This window comes from Dermochelys coriacea, chromosome 2 (assembly GCF_009764565.3).
Source record: "Dermochelys coriacea isolate rDerCor1 chromosome 2, rDerCor1.pri.v4, whole genome shotgun sequence".
Lineage (NCBI taxonomy): Eukaryota > Metazoa > Chordata > Testudines > Dermochelyidae > Dermochelys > Dermochelys coriacea.
Window position 1 is genome coordinate 213,999,880 of NC_050069.1, and position 19,185 is coordinate 214,019,064.

The 19,185-nt window shown below is 43.1% G+C and overlaps 1 protein-coding gene across 6 annotated transcripts in view; it reads left to right on the plus strand.

Annotated features, from left to right (window-relative positions):
* SNX13 (sorting nexin 13) overlaps nt 1-19,185 on the plus strand; it is a 169,641-nt gene that overhangs the window by 97,646 nt on the left and 52,810 nt on the right. For all 6 annotated transcript variants that reach the window (XR_006279380.1, XM_043509219.1, XM_038390132.2 and 3 more), the window contains 5 exons: nt 139-277; nt 962-1,050; nt 2,527-2,626; nt 4,004-4,197; nt 18,213-18,317. Coding sequence is in view for 5 of the 6 variants with exons in the window: in XM_043509219.1 (XP_043365154.1) it covers nt 139-277; nt 962-1,050; nt 2,527-2,626; nt 4,004-4,197; nt 18,213-18,317 (627 nt within the window). In the remaining variant the exon portion in view is untranslated. The remainder of the gene's footprint in view (nt 1-138; nt 278-961; nt 1,051-2,526; nt 2,627-4,003; nt 4,198-18,212; nt 18,318-19,185) is intronic.

Sequence of the window (19,185 nt, forward strand, 5' to 3'; positions counted from 1 at the left end):
GATAGCACTATACAGTATGTGTTAAATTTACAATTTCCCCTTAATTGTCTGATTCCAGTTCACCATGAAGAAGCATATACTGTGCATTGATTTTTCTCTTCTGCATAATTTGGGTTGTAAATTTTCTGACTATTTCAGATTCGTGATTCCAATTGTAACTATGAGGCCTTCATGAATGTCATTAAATTAAGTGACAATGTAGGGGAGCTGGAAGCGGTAAGAGATAAGGCTGGAGAAGAACTGCAATATCTTCGATCCTTAGATACAGCAGGAGATGGTTAGTATTTTTATTTTAATGAAGAAATAAAATAAGTAAAAGCTAAGAGTGTTTTTTTTGGTAATTACAGGAAGTGTGTTAAAATATGAACTCTTACCTTACTAGTGTTAATTGTAAATGCTATTAAAAATGTTATGTGAAAGATTCAAACCTGAACTTTCTCTGATGCGCAAGATCCAAGACTGATTGCCTCCATCTGTATTCCCCTTTCTGTGGTGGCCGTTATCATGGTTTCTAACAGTAATTGTGTCTTGATAGGTTTTGTTCTAACAAAACCTATCATCATCTTTTAATAAAAGTAAAATGTCCCAATTGAAACCTGCCTGACTGGTTCTGACTTTCAATAGTGCTTCATCGATTGATGATGGACTACTCACAGCTTTTTAAATAATAACTGAAAGTTACATTGAGGACGGAATGAAAAAGACTACTTAACTGCAATTCAGTTCTTCCAGTAGAAATTAAATGTATTCAAAACAAAACAAAAAAACCACTTCACTGTAAATACTGACAGTGATATTCATTCTGGTAGGTGTCCTTACATAAGACCAAAACAAGAAAAAATGATATGTATCTTTTAAAAGTGTGTTTTAAATTGATAATATACTTCATCAATTGTTTAATCACTAGTTTGTTTCTACTTCAGTCCTCTTTAGTCTTAGTTATTGGGTTTTTTTTCTCCAGATATCAATACGATAAAAAATCAAATAAACAGCTTATTGTATGTTGTTAAAGTATGTGATTCAAGAATACAGAGGTTGCAGTCAGGAAAAGTAAGTAATACTTTTCTATTAATACTCTTTCTGATGTTTGTTTTAATTGTAAATGATGTGAAATTGTCAAAGATTTGCTAGCGATCGTCATAAGATCTCTCTAGTTCATTAAGGGAAAAATATGACTATAGCCCTTGAGTTTATACTGTGTAGTATATATACTAACTATATTGAACTGTATACTGAGTAATTATGTAGCTAAAGTTGCACCTTCATACTTTCAATTTTATATGGAAATTCACCTACCAGAACTTTGTTAGAAAATGTTATCCATATCCATATCATGCTACATATTACTATTGCATATTTCAGATTTATTTTCAAACCTTTAAAAATCTGCAATATATTTTTAAATGATCTTGGTTTTAAGCTCTTCCAATTAGAAAAGAACTGAAGTAAGCTGCATAGCTAACTAATGAAGTTAAGACTTAAGAGAACAGTTTCTCTGACACACGAGTTCAGCTTCTCTACATTATCAACTGAATTCCTGCCTCTAATTAGGAAGTTCATGCAACATGCAGCTCGGTCTGGAGGCCCTTAGACCAATCCCTATTTTTCAGCTGTAGGAGTTTATAACGTTGCTGCCTATTTATTGGTAGCAGTGTTCTCTTTTGAAGTACAGTTTGTTGTTCAGACTGTCACTTGTTTAAAAGTACCAATGGTATTTTGCACTGCTTGGAAGTTCTTGTGTGTCAGAAGTTCGTCCGACTTGCTTCCTCTGTTCTAACAGCCTCTCCAGTTGCCATCTAGTCTCTAGCCTCTACTTTTTGTTACGTTTGAGAAACTGCTGGCATTCTTACTGTTGCATATCTGACTTTGTCCTGTTTCTTGGGACTCCATCAGTTGAGCTTTAAGTTTGGATGGGGCATAAAGATGATGAGGGTTATGCTTATTGACCAACACAGTACCTAACATGTAGGGCTCTGGTCCATGACTGGGGCCCCTGACACTACTGTAATACAATCAATAAAATAACTGATGGAAGTCAGATATCAGTGGAGACAGATCTATATCAGATTCTATATCACGTAGTGCTAATGAATTGACTGCAGAATTTGAGGTGGTTTCAGGTAATTTTTAAGATGGCTCTAATAATTTCTTTAGAAAATATTTCAGAAGGTTGTGATGAACATTTTCTTATCTACCCACTTCGTGGCCACTTGTGAACAGCTAGGTTTAAAATACTTGCCCACAGGAATTCTGGGGCAGGGATAGAAATCAATTCCCTGGAGGGCATGAATCATCTATGCTGTAAACAAACACTGTTATAAGTAGTTACACAAACAAAAAATTGTGGAGATAGCAGTGATCCAGTATACTAACATTTTTAAAAACCAAACCAAACAAACCCCAAACAGCTTGCTGTAGTTAAAGTAAATCTGTTTACATTATATAAACACTTTTTGGTAGTAATTTAAAAAATATAAAAGTTAATAAAAATAATATATTATCAATGCTATATCCCATATTGTACAGGAAATAGATACTGTGAAACTGGCAGCAAACTTTGGAAAACTTTGCACAGTCCCTCTGGACAACATTCTGGTAGACAATGTTGCACTACAATTTTTTATGGGTAAGAAAATGCTAACTTTGGGGGGGAAATTATTTTTCCTGAGGTAAGAACATGTCTGTGAACTAATACAAATTGTGTCTTGTGCCATAACTGTACATGAACCTTTTCGGAGGGAATTGAAACTTAGCCTTTGCCATGTTGAGTGTAGGTTAAACTGATATTATTCTTTCTTCGTACTTTATGTTGAAGTCAGCTTGAGTTTTCAGACATAGTGATTTAACTGCAAGACTGATGCAGTGAATGTTTACAGTGGTGTCACTTAAGTTTCTTTTGAGAGATTCTACTGCTCTGAGAGATTCCTTCCCTGTTAAGTAGGGAATATTGCTGGAGCTGGTAACATCTCTTAAATTGAACCATTTTTTTTAATTATTACCACATTGCTTCAGAGATGACTAGTACCTGCTGATTGTGGTGGGGCACAATTTAAAGGTTCTCTCCATCCTCTCCCCGCAACAGTTTGTCACATCCCCTCTTACCCTTAGTGGCCCCTCCCTGCAGTTCCCAGCTGTCTTGCTGCTGCCTTTTCCGACAGCTGCAGCTTGCAGCTCACCAGCTCCAGGAGCTGCCACACAGGGAGGGGGCCCAGCCAGCAAAATGTGGCAGAAATCTGGCGGGGATGGGACATGACACTACATGCACCCCCATGTGTCGCCTCTGCATTGCCTCGTACTCTAGGTAGTCCTATTGAGACTACTTATGGTAGTATCCACTATGCCAGAATTTGGAGGATTGCAGGACTTTTAGAAGACTCAAAAATGACCTTTGTTTAAAAATACTTTTAAAAAGCATTAAAGTTTTAATATCGCTAAAATGTATTCATTTGCATGAATAAAAATCGGTTTTTAAATTATTGGATTCTGCACTAAATCACAAAATTGATAAAGGAGTGAAGTTCATTTACAAGTTCCACATAGTGTCAGTTTATTCTGTTGTGCCCTGACATTGCAAGGATTAAATAAAAGTTAACCTTTAGACTTCTGTGAAGGGACCCAGTTTTACCCCAGGCTCAATTTCCTCTTGGGTCCTACCATGAAGTACACAGTCCTGTTTCATCTCATATGGCTGTGGCTACAATTAAGATGTGTTCATTTTTTAATATAAAACACAGCCCTAGTTCTATACTTTCCTCCAGACTTTGCTTGTTGATCAAATCTTATGAGTATTCTATTAGGCGTGTTGGGGGCTGTTTCTGACTGTGACTCTGTGAGTGTCAATGTTATAATTTTATCCAAAACCATAATCAAATCCTGAAGCTTATTCCTAATTTAGTTAATGTTTCTGACCAGTTGTTTTTTACATCAGGATGTGTGAGTTCTTAAGACTTTTTTTTTTTTATCCTAACAGGTATAATTACAATAATGATGATTGATTTTGTAGATTACATGCAGCAGACTGGAGGCCAAGCACATCTCTTCTTCTGGATGACAGTGGAAGGGTACAGGGTTACAGCACAGCAACAGCTGGAGGTGTTACTAAGCCGGCAGAGAGATGGAAAACATCAGACTAATCAAACCAAAGGCCTATTAAGAGCCGCTGCAGTTGGAATTTATGAGCAGTACTTATCAGAGAAGGTAAGAATATTCTTTTTTTAAATATTTTACTAATTTTTGAATTGGTAAGTATTTGTGGAATGTTGTTTTAAAATGTACACTGCAGTGTCAGAATTCTTAGCTGAATTTAGAACAATCAGAAGCTAACTTCCTGTGAAATAGATTTGGTGAAAAACTTGTTACAAGAAAACAGATGTGTTGCAGTTGATACCTGAATGATTTCACTTGCATCAAGCTTAAGGTAAATAGTTCCTGCTAGCAGGTCTATAAAACACAACGCATATAAGGTACTCAAAAGTTGGTTGACTTAAACGAAGAAAAACAAATTGAAAACCTAAAAGCTGGCATCCTCTGCTCACTTGAGCTCCACCTATAATCAAGTGGGTGGTAAGCAGGCATTCTGAGGGTGTGCTTTGAGGGTGACCTAGCCTGTGTCCTGGATCCTGCTCCCCTGTTCTTTTCCACCCGTGTGTCCCCCTTCCTCCCTGCCTGGGCCTCTATAACATCGGGCCGGTGGGTCATCTGCACAGTAGCAGGGAGATATACTCTCCAATTTATTTCTATCCCTTCCTGCCACCCACCCTCCCCATCCTTCTTCAAGGACCCTTCTCATGAGCATCTGCTCATTCAGGAGGTGCAAGGCCTTCTCCAGGTGGGAGCCATCGAAGAAGTCCTACTGCATTTAAAGGGCAAGGAGTTTTACTCCTGCTACTTTCGATGCCAAAGGGGGGGTCGTGAGCTTCTCCCTAATCTAGTGGTCCTCCATCTCCAAGCATGGTTCCTAGATGGTTCATGGGAATAGAATCCACCTGCTCAACAGGAGTATAATAAGTATTACTAAACATTAGAAGGGAGTCGACTTGAATTACTTTCAGAAATGGAAAAGGTTCAACTACAGGTGTCACCACCACCACCATCTCTGCTCTCTGCCATCTTGGATTATCTGCTGGACTTAAAAACAACCAGGTTTATCAGTTAGCTCTATTAAGGTTCATCTTGCCGCAATATCAGCATTTCAGTCCCTACTAGAGGGGTTTTTCTATTTTTGATCACTCTGTGTTCTTGAGACATAGTAAGGATCTGGGGAATCTTCTACCCACAAGTTAAGGATACTACTGACTTGATCTCAGCCTGGTACTTAGGTTCAAACGGAGGCTCCATAGGGTATCTATGTAGACCTACTCCTTCCTTCACATATCTAAAAAGACAACCTTTCTAGAAGCTATCACATCAGCCCACAGGGTTGGAGAAATTGGAGCCTTAATGTCAGACTGCACACTTATATTTTTCAAGGACAAGGTCTCCCTATGACCTATCCAAAGTTCTTACTTAAGCTGTTTGATTTCCATCTTAACCAGTCTATTAATCTACTAGTATTTTTTCCTAAACCACATAAATCTCAGCAGGAGACGTCCCTTCATACATTATTTGTAGGCTGGGCATTGGCCTTTTATTGGGATAGGGCCAAAAAATCACCTGAATTTTGTCTGCATCGCAGAAAGATCAAGAGCAACTTCTACAGCCTTACTCAAAAACATTTCCGTGTCTGAGATATGCAGACCTACTATATGGACTTCAATGCATACCTTTTCTAAACACTATACCAGGGATCGGCAACCTTTGGCACACGGCCCGTCAGGGAAATCCACTGGTTGGCTGGGACAGTTTGTTTACCTGCAGCATCTGCAGGTTCAGCTGATCGCAGCTCCCACTGGCCGTGGTTCGCCGTTTCAGGCCAATGGGAGCTGTGGGAAGTGGCGTGGGCCAAGGGATGTGCTGGCTGCCACTTTCCGCAGCCCCATTGGCCTGAAACGGTGAACCACGGCCAGTGGGAGCTGCAATCGGCTGAACCTGCAGCTGCTCCAGGTAAACAAACCGTCCCAGCCCGCCAGCGGATTTCCTTGATGAGCCACGTGCCAAAGGTTGCCGATCACTGCACTATACCTGGGTCCAGGCCATCAGTTCTGATGTAATACTTGGTTCTGTTGTACTGTCTTTAGACTTGGACTTGATTCCAAACCTCCCTTCCTCCCTCCCTTTCTGTGAGGATACAGCTCGGGAGTCACCTGAAATAGAGCACCCATAGGTATTCTACTTGAAGAAGAAAAGGTTACTCTCCTTGTTCTGTAACTCTAGTTCTTCAAGATGATTGACCCTGTGGATGCTCCATTACCCACCCTATTTCCCCTCTGCTTTGGACTGTTCTTGTTGGATCTTCAGATATAGAAGGAACTGAGGGGTGGTTCACCCACGCAGTCCCTATACAACCTTGTGCTGCACTCCAAGGGTATATATAGTGCATGCATGAGTTGAATGGACATTGCTAACAGAAAATCTCCAATCAAAGGCTTCAGGCACCTGGGCACCTAATGGGGAGCACCCATTGAGGGAGGGAGAAGGACACATCGTGAAGAACCAGTTTCTGCATAGTTAACTTTCTGAACCCAGAAAGATAATGGAGCAAATAATTAAGCAATCAGTTTGCAAACATTTAGAAGATAAGGTGATAAGTAACAGTCAGCATGGATTTGTCAAGAACAAATCGTGTCAAACCAACCTGATAGCTTTCTTTTGACAGGGTAACAAGTCTTGTGGATGGAGGGAAGCGGTAGACATAGTATATCTTAACTTTAGTAAAGTTTTGATACTGTTTCACATGACCGTCTCATAAACAAACTAGGGAAATGTAAACTAGATGAAGCTACTATAAGATGGGTGCAAAACTGGTTGGAAAATCATTCCCAGAGGGTAGGTTACAGTGGTTCATAGTCATGCTGGAAGGGCATAATGAGTGGGGTCACACAGGGATCAGTTCTGGGTCCGGTTCTATTCAATATCTTCCTCAATGATTTAGATAAAGGCATAGAGAGTAGACTTATAAAGTTTACGGACAATACCAAGCTGAGATGGGTTGAAAGTCCTTTGGAGGATAGGGTTATAATTCAAAATGATCTGGAGAAATTATCTGAAGTAAATAGGATGAAATTCAGTAAGGACAAATGCCAAGCACTCCACTTAGGAAGGAACAATCAGTTGCACATATAGAAAATGGGAAATGACTGCCTAGGAAGGAGTACTGCGGAAAGGGATCTGGGGATCATAGTGGACCACAAGCTAAATATGAATGAACTGTTGCAAGAAAAGCGAACATCATTCTCGGATGCATTAGCAGGAGTGTTGTAAGCAAGACACGAGAAGTAATTCTTCCACTCTACTCAGTGCTGATTAGGCTTCAGCTGGAGTACTGTGTCCAGTTCTAGGTGCCACATTTCAGGAAAGATGTGGAGAAATTGGAGAAAGTCCAAAGAAGACAACAAAAATGATTAACAGTCTAGAATACACGACCTATGAGGGAAAATTGAAAAAACTGCGTTTGTTTACTCTGGAAAAGAGAAGACTGAGGGGCACAATAACAGTTTTCAAGTACATGTAAGGTTGTTGCAAGGAAGAGGGAGAAAAATTGTTGTTCTTCACCTCCTGAGGATAGGACAAGAAACAATGGGCTTAAATTGCAGCAATGGAGGTTTAGGTTGGACATTAGGAAAAACTTCCTAACTATCCAGGTGATTAAGGACTGGAATAAATTGCCTAGGGAGGTTGTGGAATCTCCATCACTGGAGATTTTTAAGAGCAGGTGTCAAGACTGATTTCCCACTCTGGCACTTGGAGTGCAGAAGGTGGGGATCCGCAAGGATTTTAAAAATTAATACTTGCCAATCTTGGCTTGTATTAAACTCCCAAAGTTACAGCTTCTCTCTGACCTTGGCTTGGTAAACGCTGCCACCATCCAAATGCAAAACCCCTTTTGGAACCCAGGAAGACTCACTTGGGAATCCCTTCCTGTGGGGTACCCTCAAGCCCTTTCACCTCCCCTCCGGGGAAGAGCTGAGAAAGAAAACAAAGGATATTAGCTGTTGTCATCAGCTAATTAAACAACACAAACCTCTTTGGGCACCAAGAATCCAATCTTTTTCTTAAAAAGGGTAAATTTTATTAAAAACAAAAAGAAAAAAAAATACATCCGGAACTTAGGCTTTTGCTTGATTTTTAAAAGAACAATTCTAAAAATCAAGCACCCAAAATAGCTTTCTTGTGGGTTCAGCTTAAAGCAGGGGTGGGCAAACTTTTTGGCCCGGGGGCCACATCTGGGTGGGCAAATTGTTTGCAGGGCTATGACTGTAGGGCTGGGGCAGGAGGTTGGAGTGTGGGAGTGGGTGCGGTGTGCAGGAAGGGGCTCAGGGCAAGGGGTTGGGGCAGAGGAGGGTGCGGGGTTACAAGGAGGCTCAGGGAAGGGGGTTGGGTGCAGGAGGGTGTGCACAGTGAGGGAGGGCAGTAGTGCAGGGAGAGTTGCAGAATGCGGAACAGGGCTCAGGGCAGGGGGTTGGGGTGCACAGTGTGGAAGAGGGTTGGGGTGCAAGCAGGGAGCTGGGATGCATGCAGGGAGCTTAGGGCAGGGAGGTGCGGTGCTGCAGGGGGTTGGGTGCAGGGAGGGGTGCAAGGTGCAGCAGGGGGTTGTGGCAGGAGGGGTGCGGGATGAGGTAGGGGGCTCAGGGCAGGGAGCTGGGGTGCAGGAGGGGTGTGGGGTGTGGCAGAGGTTTGGGGTGCAGGAGGGTTGTGGCAGGGGGCTCAGAGCAGGGAGTTGGGTGTAGGTGCAGGAGGGGTTTGGGCTCTGGCCTGGCCCCGCTTACCTGGAGCGATTCTGGGGTGGCAGCGGCGCACACTGGGGCTGCTCCGGGAAGCAGCCGGCACCATGTCCCTGGGGGAGAGGGGGCAGAGAGCTCTGCGCGCTGCACTTGCTTATTGGTACCTCCCCAGAAGCTCCCACTGGCCATGGTTCCCCGTTCCTTTTCACTATGGTGAAAGAGCTTGAGGGTACTCCACAGGAAGGAATTCCCAAGTGAGTATTCCTGGGTTCCAAAAGGGGTTTTGCATTTGGGTGATGGCAGTGTTTACCAAGCCAAGGTCTGAGAAAAACTGTAACCCTGGAAGTTTAATACAAGCCTGGAATTGCAAGTATTAATTTTTAAAATCTTGCGGGCCCCCACCTTCTGCACTCGAAGTGTCAGAGTGGGGAACCAGCCTTGACATGGTGGCAGAGTGGTGGGATCATTTTGAACCAGAAGCACATACCTAAGAATTTTAAAAGGACACATTTTTCCTTTGGGTGCTTGAAGTCCAGGGAGTTCAACAAGCAGTTCTGTCTCCGCTCTACTAAGAACCACAACACCAAGACAAAGGGAAGTTTTTTCCCCATTTTAAAAATTTCTAGCCTTTGCATTGGCTCTTTTGGTCAGGTGCCCATTCCTTTTTCTTTACCTGGAGGGACTTTGTTAACCCTTTACAGGTAATGCAAGCAGAGATCAGCCACCAATAAGGACTTTATAGCTAGCTGGCTGGCTGGGTGTCCATAAAACTGAGCTGTCCCCTCCCCCCCTTCATTTATCACAGCCAGTTAGACAAACATCAGTCAGGAATGGTCTAGATGTTACTTAGTCCTACCATGAATGCTAGATGACCTCTCAGGGTCCCTTCCAGTCCTATGATTCTATGAGTAAACTCTTCGTATATGCTCATAAAATTCACTCACCCTGTCCCACAAGATGTCTTCAACAAATTTCTATCCAAATCTGTTCTGTAATATTTCTTTATCAGCATATTTTTTCCTTCAGTTATATAATGAGTCTTTCACTTCTAAATTAGTTGTTTTCAATACATGCCAGGTTGGTGTTGACAAGAAATTGTTGCCTTTTGAAGCTAATTGGTGGGCAGATATGGATTGGTAGCTGTAGTCCAGGTTGGATATACACAGAAAATACTTCTGTCATAATTAGAACCCTTCCATGTAGAAATCAATGATTGAATTGACTTGGAGACGGTTAGTCTTTCCCCAAGACACACTTTCTCTATGGGATATATTTATATTCTTGTTGACCATGTTGTACAATAATTATTAAGAAGCCTTAAGTTTCCTGTATCCTCCAAGTGGGATATTTCACAAATAGCAAATTCACTTCAAAAACCTGAAAATTAATATGTATTTTAAATTTTTTTAAAAGTATGCTTTAGTATTACTTTTTTTTACAAAAACAGTTTGAAAGCATTCAGATGTATTCTTGAGATGATTCTCCACATTTAATACTGGATAATATTTCAGAAAATTTCACAATACACAAATGAAGATATTGAGAGGAATTTGAAATGTCTGTTCTCCCTTTACAATCATAGACTCATAAGAGTGGAAGAGACTTCAAGAGGTCATCTAGTCCAGTCCCCTGTACTCATGGCAAAACTAAGTATTATGTAGACAGTTAGGAAGACTGTATCAAAAGCTTTACTAAAGTCAAGATATACCATATCTACCACTTCCCCCCATCCATAAGACTTGTTATCCTGTCAAAGAAGGATATCAGGTTGGTTTGACACTATTTGTTCTTGACAAATTCATGCTTGACGGTTATTTATTATCTTCTAGATTTATGCAAATTGATTTTAATTATTTGCTCCATTATCCTTCAGGATAATCCTCCATTATCCTATCCAGGTACAGAAGTTAAACTGACTGGTCTGTAATTCCCTGGGTTGTCCTTATTTCCCTTTTTATAGATTGACACTATATTTGCCCCTTTTTCAGTCTTCTGGAATCTCTCCTTTCTTCTATGACTTTTCAAAGATAATTGCTAATGGTTCAGATATCTCCTCAGTCATCTCCTTGAGTATTCTCAAATAAATTTCATCAGGCCCTGACAACTTGAAGACATCTAACTTGTTTAAGTAATTTTTAACTTTTTTTCCCTATTTTAGCCACTGATCCTACCTCATTTTCACTGGCATTCACGTTAGCCGTCCAATCACCACCAACCTTTATAGTGAAAACTGAAACAAAGAATCATTAAGCAGCTTTGCCATTTCCACATTTTCTGTTCTTGTTTTTTTCCCTCTCATTGAGTAATGGGCCTACCCTGTCCTTGGTCTTCCTCTTGCTTCTAATATGTTTGTAGAGTGTTTTCTTGTTACCCTTTATGTCTCTAGCTAGTTTGATTTCGTTTTGTGCCTTGGCCTTTCTAATTTTGTCCCTGCATACTTGAGTTGTTTGTTTACAGTCATCCTTTGTAATTTGACCCAGTTTCCACTTTTTGTATTTTTTTTGAGCTTTAGATCATTGAAAATGTTCTGGTTAAGCCAGGGTGGTCTCTTGCCATATTTTCTAGTTTTCCTACACAGTGGGATAATTTGCTCTTGTGCCCTTAATAATGTCTCTTTGGAAAAACTGCCAACTGTCTTCAATTGTTTTTCCCCTTAAACTTGCTTTCCATGGGATCTTATCTACCAACTCCCTGAGTTTGCTAATGTCTGCTTTCCTGAAATCCATTATCTTTATTTTGCTGTACTCCCTCCTACCATTGCTTAGGGTATGTCTACACTATGAAATTAGGTCAAATTTATGGAAGTCAGTTTTGTAGAAAGCGTTTTTATACAGTCGAGTGTGTGTGTCCCCACACAAATGGTCTAAGTGCATGTAGTCGGCGGACTGTCTCCACAGTACCGATGCAACCGTCGACTTCCGGAGCATTGCACTGTGGGTAACTATCCCACAGTTCCTGCAGTCTCCACTGCCCATTTGAATTCTGAGTAGAAATCCCAGTGCCTGATGGGGCTAAAACATTGTCGCAGGTGGTTCTGGGTACATATCATCAGGCTCCCTCCGTAAAAGCAAGGGCAGACAATCGTTTTGCGCCTTTTTTCTTGAGTTACCTATGCAGATGCCATACCACGGCAAGCATGGAGCCCGCTCAGTTAACCATCACCGTATGTCTCCTGGGTGCTGGCAGACGTGGTACTGCATTGCTACACAGCAGCAGTTTATTACCTTTTGGCAGCAGACAGTGCAGTATGACTGGTAGCCGTCGTCGACGTAGTCCTGGGTGCTCTTTTAACCAGGCGCCTGAGCAAACATGGCAGTGACTCAGCCAGGTCATTTCCCTTGTTCCGTCTCATGGCAATTGAGTCCTACCAGCAGTGCACTGTCTTTTGATCTGCAGCCAGCAGAAGATGATGGCCAGCAGTCATACTTCACCGTTTTCTGCCGAGCACCCAGGAGGTGACGATGGCTAATGGTTGTACTGCACAGTCTGCTCCCATCAAGATGTATAAAGATAGATGAAGTGGCTCAAAACAAGAAATAGACCAGATATGTTCTGTATTCATTTTCTCCTCCCTCCCTCTGTGAAATCAACGGCCTGCTAAACCCAGTTTTGAGTTCTATCCTTGAGGTGGCCATTCAGTTTCTCGTAAAGCCACCCCTTGTTGATTTTAATTCCCTGTAAGCCATGTCATCAGTCGCCCCTCCCTCCGTCAGGACAACAGCAGACAATTGTTCCGCTCCTTTTTTCTGTGCAGACACCATATCATGGCAAGCATGGAGCCCGCTCAGATCACTTTGGCAATTAGGAGCATATTAAACACTACACACATTATCCAGCAATATATGCAGCACCAGAACCTGGCAAAGCGAAACCGGGCGAGTGGGCGACGTCAGCACAGTTACGAGAGCGATGAGAACGTGGACACAGGCTTCTCTCAAAGCATGTGCCCTGGCAATGTGGGCATCATGGTGCTAATGGGGCAGGCTCATGCGGTGGAACACCGATTCTGGGCCCGGGAAACAAGCACAGACTGGTGGGACTACATAGTGTTTCAGGTCTGGGACGATTCCCAGTGGCTCTGAAACTTTTGCATGCGTAAGGGCACTTTCATGGAACTTTGTGACTTGCTTTCCCCTTCCCTGAGGTGCAAGAATACCAAGATGAGAGCAGCCCTCACAGTTGAGAAGTGAGTGGCAATAGCCCTGTGGAAGCTTGCAATGCCAGACAGCTACCAGTCCGTCGGGAATCAATTTGGAGTGGGCAAAATCTACTGTGGGGGCTGCTGTGATGCAAGTAGCCAACGCAATCAAAGATCTGCTGATATCAAGGGTAGTGACCCTGGGAAATGTGCAGGTCATAGTGGATGGCTTTGCTGCAATGGGATTCCCTAACTGTGGTGGGGCCATAGAAGGAACCCATATCCCTATCTTGGCACCAGAGCACCAAGCCAGCGAGTACATAAACTGCAAGGGGTACATTTCAATAGTGCTGCAAACACTGGTGGATCACAAGGGACATTTCACCAACATCAACGTGGGATGGCCGGGAAAGGTACATGACGCTCGCATCTTCAGGAACTCTGGTCTGTTTCAAAAGCTGCAGGAAGGGACTTTCTTCCCAGACCAGAAAATAACCATTGGGGATGTTGAAATGCCTATAGTTATCCTTGGGGACCCAGACTACCCCTTAATGCCATGGCTCATGAAGCCATACATAGGCAGCCTGGAGAGTAGTCAGGAGCTGTTCAACTACAGGCTGAGCAAGTGCAGAATGGTGGCAGAATGTGCATTTGGATGTTTAAAACCGCACTGGCGCAGTTTACTGACTCGGTTAGACCTCAGCAAAACCAATATTCCCACTGTTATTACTGCTTGCTGTGCGGTCCACAATATCTGTGAGAGTAAGGGGGAGACGTTTATGGCGGGGTGGGAGGTTGAGGCAAATTGCCTGGCTGCTGGTTACACACAGCCAGACACCAGGGGCAGTTAGAAGAGCAGAGGAGGGTGTGGTGCGCATCAGAGAAGCTTTGAAAACCAGTTTCATGACTGGCCAGGCTATGGTGTGAAAGTTCTGTTTGTTTCTCCTTGATGAAACCCCCACTCCTTGGTTCACTCTACTTCCTTGTAAGCTGACCACCCTCCCCACCTCCCTTCGATCACCGCTTGCAGAGGCAATAAAGTCATTGTTGCTTCACATTCATGCATTCTTTATTAATTCATCACACAAATAGGGGGATAATTACCAAGGTAGCCCAGGAGGAGTGGTGGAGGAGGGAAGGACAAGGCCACACAGCACTTTAAGTGGAGTGGCTGGGTGTCCGGAGGCCCCCCCACTGCGTTCTTGGGCGTCTGGGTAAGGAGGCTAAACTTGAACTTGGGGAGGAGGGCAGTTGGTTACGCAGGGGCTGTAGCGACGGTCTGTGCTCCTGCTGCCTTTCCTGCAGCTCAACCATATGCTGGAGCATATTAGTTTGATCCTCCAGCAGCCTCAGCATTGAATCCTGCCTCCTTTCATCACGCTGCTGCCACCTTTCAGCTTCAGTCCTCTCTTCAGCCCGCCACCTACTCTCTTCAACCCGCCACCTCTTCTCCCGGTCATTTTGTGCTTTCCTGCAGTCTGACATTGTCTGCCTCCACGCATTCGTCTGTGCTCTGTCAGTGTGGGAGGACAGCATGATCTCAGAACATTTCATCGCGAGTGCGTTTTTTTTTGCCTTCTAATCTTCGCTAGCCTCTGGGAAGGAGAAGATCCTGTGATCCTTGAAACACATACAGCTGGTGGAGAAAAAAAAAGGGACAGTGGTATTTAAAAAGACACATTTTATAGAACAATGGGTACACTCTGTCACAGTAAACCTTGCTGTTAACATTACATACATAGCACATGTGCTTTCGTTACAAGGTTGCATTTTGCCTCCCCCCACCACGTGGCTAACAGCGAGGAACATTTCTGTTCAGCCATAGGCAAACAGCCCAGCAGGAACGGGCACCTCTGAATGTCCCCTTAGGAAAAGCACTCTATTTCAACCAGGTGTCCATGAATAATACCACTCTTCTGAGGATAAAGAGGATCCTACAGAGAGATAAAGAACGGATGTTATTTGAATGCCAGCAAACATATATTGTAATGCTTTTTTCTACAATGATTCCCGAGTACGTGCTACTGGCCTGGAGTGGTAAAGTGTCCTACCATGGTGGATGGAATAAGGCTGCCCTCCCCAGAAACCTTTTGCAAAGGCTTTGGGAGTATATCCAGGAGAGCCATGAATGTCAGGGCAAATTAATCATTAAACGTGCTGGCTTTTAAACCTTGCATAGTATTTTAAAAGGTCCCCAGAGGTCCCTTCTCCTGGTGCGTCCGGGAGGCAGCCTTGGGTGGGTTTGCGGGGGAACTGGCTCTAGGTCCAGTTCCTGGCTGTCAGGAAAACCGGTTTCTCCGCTTGTTTGCTGTGAGCTATCTACAACCTCCTCATCGTCTTCCTCATCCCCAAAACCTGCTTCCGTGTTGCCTCCATCTCCATTGAAGGAGTCAAACAACACGGCTGGGGTAGTGGTGGCTGAACCCTCTAAAATGGCATGCAGCTCATCATAGAAGCGGCATGTTTGGGGCTCTGACCTGGAGCGGCCGTTGGCCTCTCTGGTTTTCTGGTAGGCTTGCCTCAGCTGCTTAAGTTTCACGCGACACTGCTTCGGGTCCCTGTTATGGCCTCTGTCCTTCATGCTCTGGGAGATTTTCACAAATGTTTTGGCATTTTGAAAACTGGAACGTAGTTCTGATAGCACGGATTCCCCTCCAGATACAGCGATCAGATCCCGTACCTCCAGTTCGGTCCATGCTGGAGCTCTTTGCGATTCTGGGACTCCATCATGGTCACTTCTGCTGATGAGCTCTGCATGGTCACCTGCAGCTTGCCACATTGGCCAAACAGGAAACTGAAATTGAAAAGTTCGCGGGCCCTTTCCTGTCTACTTGGTCAGTGCATCTGAGTTGAGAGCGCTGTCCAGAGCGGTCACAATGGAGCACTCTGGGATAACTCCCGCAGGCCAATACCATTAATTGCGTCCACAGTCCCCCAAATTCGACCCAGCAAAACCAATTTCAGCGCTAATCCCCTTGTCGGGGGTGGAGTAAGGAAATTGATTTTAAGAGCCTTTTAAATCGAAAAAAGGGCTTTGTCATGTGGACGGGTGCAAGATTTATCAATTTATCAATTACATTGATTTAACGCTGCTAAATTCGACCTCAGTGCCTAGTGTAGACCAGGGCTTAGAATCATGAACTCTGCCATTTCATGATTGCTTTCACCCAAGCTGCTTCCAGTTTCAAATTCTCAACCAGTTCCTTCCTATTTATCAAAATCAAATCTAGAACAGCCTCTCCCCTAGTACCTTTCTCCACCTTCTGAAATAATTTTCTCCAATACATTCCAAGAACTTGTTGGATAATCTGTGCTCTGCTGTGTGATTTTTTTTCCTCCCCACCCCCCAGCAGATGTCTGGGTCTTGAAATCCCCCATTACCAACAAGTCCTATGCTTTGGATGATTTTGCTAGTTTAAAAAAAAGCCCCATTCACCTCTTCTTCCTGGTTAGGTGGTCTGTAGTAGACCCCTACATGACATCACCCTTGCTTTTGCCCCTTTTATTTTACCCAGAAGTTTCAAGTTTCCCCTTTCCATGTCAACCTCAGTCCGATTGTGTACATTTTTGATATCTAAGACAACACCTCCTCCCCTTTTCCCCCTGCCTGTCCTTTCTGAGCAAGCTGTACCCTTGTATACCTATATTCCAGTCATGCATGTTCTCCCACCAAGTCAGATGCCAACTGTCATAGTTATGTTTATTTACTAGTATTTTGAGTTCTTCCTGCTTATTCCCCATACTTCTCGCATTAGTATACAGACCTTTAAGATACTGATTTGATTTCTCTTCCCCCCCAGTTCTGTTTTGGCTCCCCCTTATGCCTGCTATAACAGCCCATGCTCCCCCCAAAATGCAACCCTTCTCTCAGGTCTCCATGTTTTTGACTTACCTGTGGGCTTTGGTCACCTGCCCCCTTCAAACCTAGTTTAAAGCCCTCCTCACTAAGTTAGCCAGTCTGTATCCAAATATGCTCTTCCCCTTCTTTGATAGGCGGACCCCATCTCTGCTTAGCAGTCCTTCCTGGAACAGCATCTCGTGGTCAAGGAAGCCAAAGCCTTCCTGGCAACACCATCTGTGCTGCCAGGCATTCACCTCCAGGATCCATCTGTCTCTGCCAGGGCCCCTACCCTTGACGTGAAGGATCGAAGAGAACACCCCTGTGCTCCCAACTCCTTCACCCTTAGTCCCAGAGCCCTGTAGTCACTTCTGATCTGCAGAGGGTCATACCTTGCAGTATCATTAATGCCCACATGGATGAGTAACATGGGGCTCTAGTCAGAGGGCCAGATGATCATTGACAATCTCTCTGTACGTCTCTGATTCGGGCCTATGGCAGGCAGCATGTCTCCATCCCCCTCAGAAGAGAGTCACCAACCACTGCTATCCTACGTTTCCTCCTGGGAATGGTGGCTGCGATCCTCCCAGCCTCAGGAGTACATGGCTTCTCCTCCACCTTTTGGGGGTGATTCCTCATTGCTTGTTGCTAGGACATCATAACAGTTTTCCATCACCATGGTGGGTGGGTTGGGAATAGGGGTGGAGTACTACCTACTGCCAGAGGTAACCAGCTGCCAGTCTCCTCCCTGTGACAGAGCCATATCCTTCTCCCCTGGTGGTGTGACAGCAGTCCTTTGTAGCTGATGGCTTCCTCAGCCTTGGATGTCTCCATATGAATGTCTCTCAAGGAATTGCTCATTGGTATGAATGCTCCTCAGCCTAGCCACCTCCTAATGTAGCTCTCCTGCTTCCTGAGAGATTCCATCAGCAGGCACCTTTCACACTGGATGGTTGCCCCCAGCCTGGCTTTCTGAGAGTGGGAAATGCAGGCCATAGTCTGTGCAAAGCCACACCAGGATCTGGGTAGAGGCATCCATGGTTAGGCTGTTTCCTCCACCTGCACCTGCATCCAGACAGACAGAAGCAGCGCTGGCACCGGCGATGCAGCCCTTCCTAATCATAGCAATTATATTACGTCTTCCTCCCACCAACCTCCCTCTCAACTCCTCTCTTTGCAGTTCCCTTGATTCAAATAACTCTCATTAACTGAATAGCAGCTGTATGCATGCATTAAAGAGTAAAATGCCACAGGGTATTTTTAGGTTTGATTTCAATCAGTGTTGCAGAGTCATTACTTTGTGTTTCTTATTTATAGCCCTGTTTTGTATTAAGGTCAAGGTTTAATTTTTTCAAACGGAGTGGTGTTGTTTTTTTAAGTTAAACACTACACACATTGATTTAGATCTCTGTGATAGGCATCTCCAAGAGTTAATATTGATGACTCCTTGGTAGCAAAACTGGCAGAAACATTGAACCATGAGGAACCAACACCTGAAATCTTCGATGACATTCAGAGAAAGGTATAACATAGTCACTCTTTATTTAATAGGAATTATTGAGACTTATTACAGCAAGGTGGATTGATTTAAATCAAAGTGATTTAAATTGCTGAATTTAATAATGATTTAAATCAGCAAGCAGGAAACCTTGATTTAAATAGTTGATGTTAATCATGTTTTGCATTTGTATTTTTTAGTTAAGATGAAAAACAATTGATTCTTCTTTGTAGTAACCATTAAAATATATGGACTTGCAATTGAATACAGCTTTTACACTAAATTCAGTGGTACTTGTTACCAACCAGGAAGATATACTTTAGCTATACTAATTTATTGAAGTAGCTATGTAGCTTGACTTACATTTATTCAAATTCTTATTTTTTTACTTTTTTATTGTTAGAAAATGGTGAATGATCTGTTTTTATAATTTTTTTCCTGTTTTTTGTCAAAACAGCATTTTAATTTGTTGAATTAAATAAAACTACCTTAAATATGCTGGATACATAGAAGTTTATCAAAAACTGATGTATTAAAAGAAGTATTATCCGTAGTTAGTGAATTGAACTGATTGTTTCTGGTCACAGTGTCCTTCAGGGTTTTAGAACTAGTTAACTTTAATCCTTTTGGACCTAGTTTTTTATTCATAGAATAGAAGAAGAAGAAAACAAGCATTCCTGCTTTTTCAAATCCCAATTGGTTTCTTAACTTTGAATGGATTAGTCATTGAACTGAAGTAGTTGAATAATCTGACATGAAGAAAATATTCTTTCTACCCCTGAAGCTATTGCTGCAAAAGCTGGATTAGCCCTTCATTAAAGGCTGGTTCCAGGTGCTTAACTAGTGACTCTCACCTGTTCAGGGGTTTGACTTGCTTTACAATTGGGCAGCA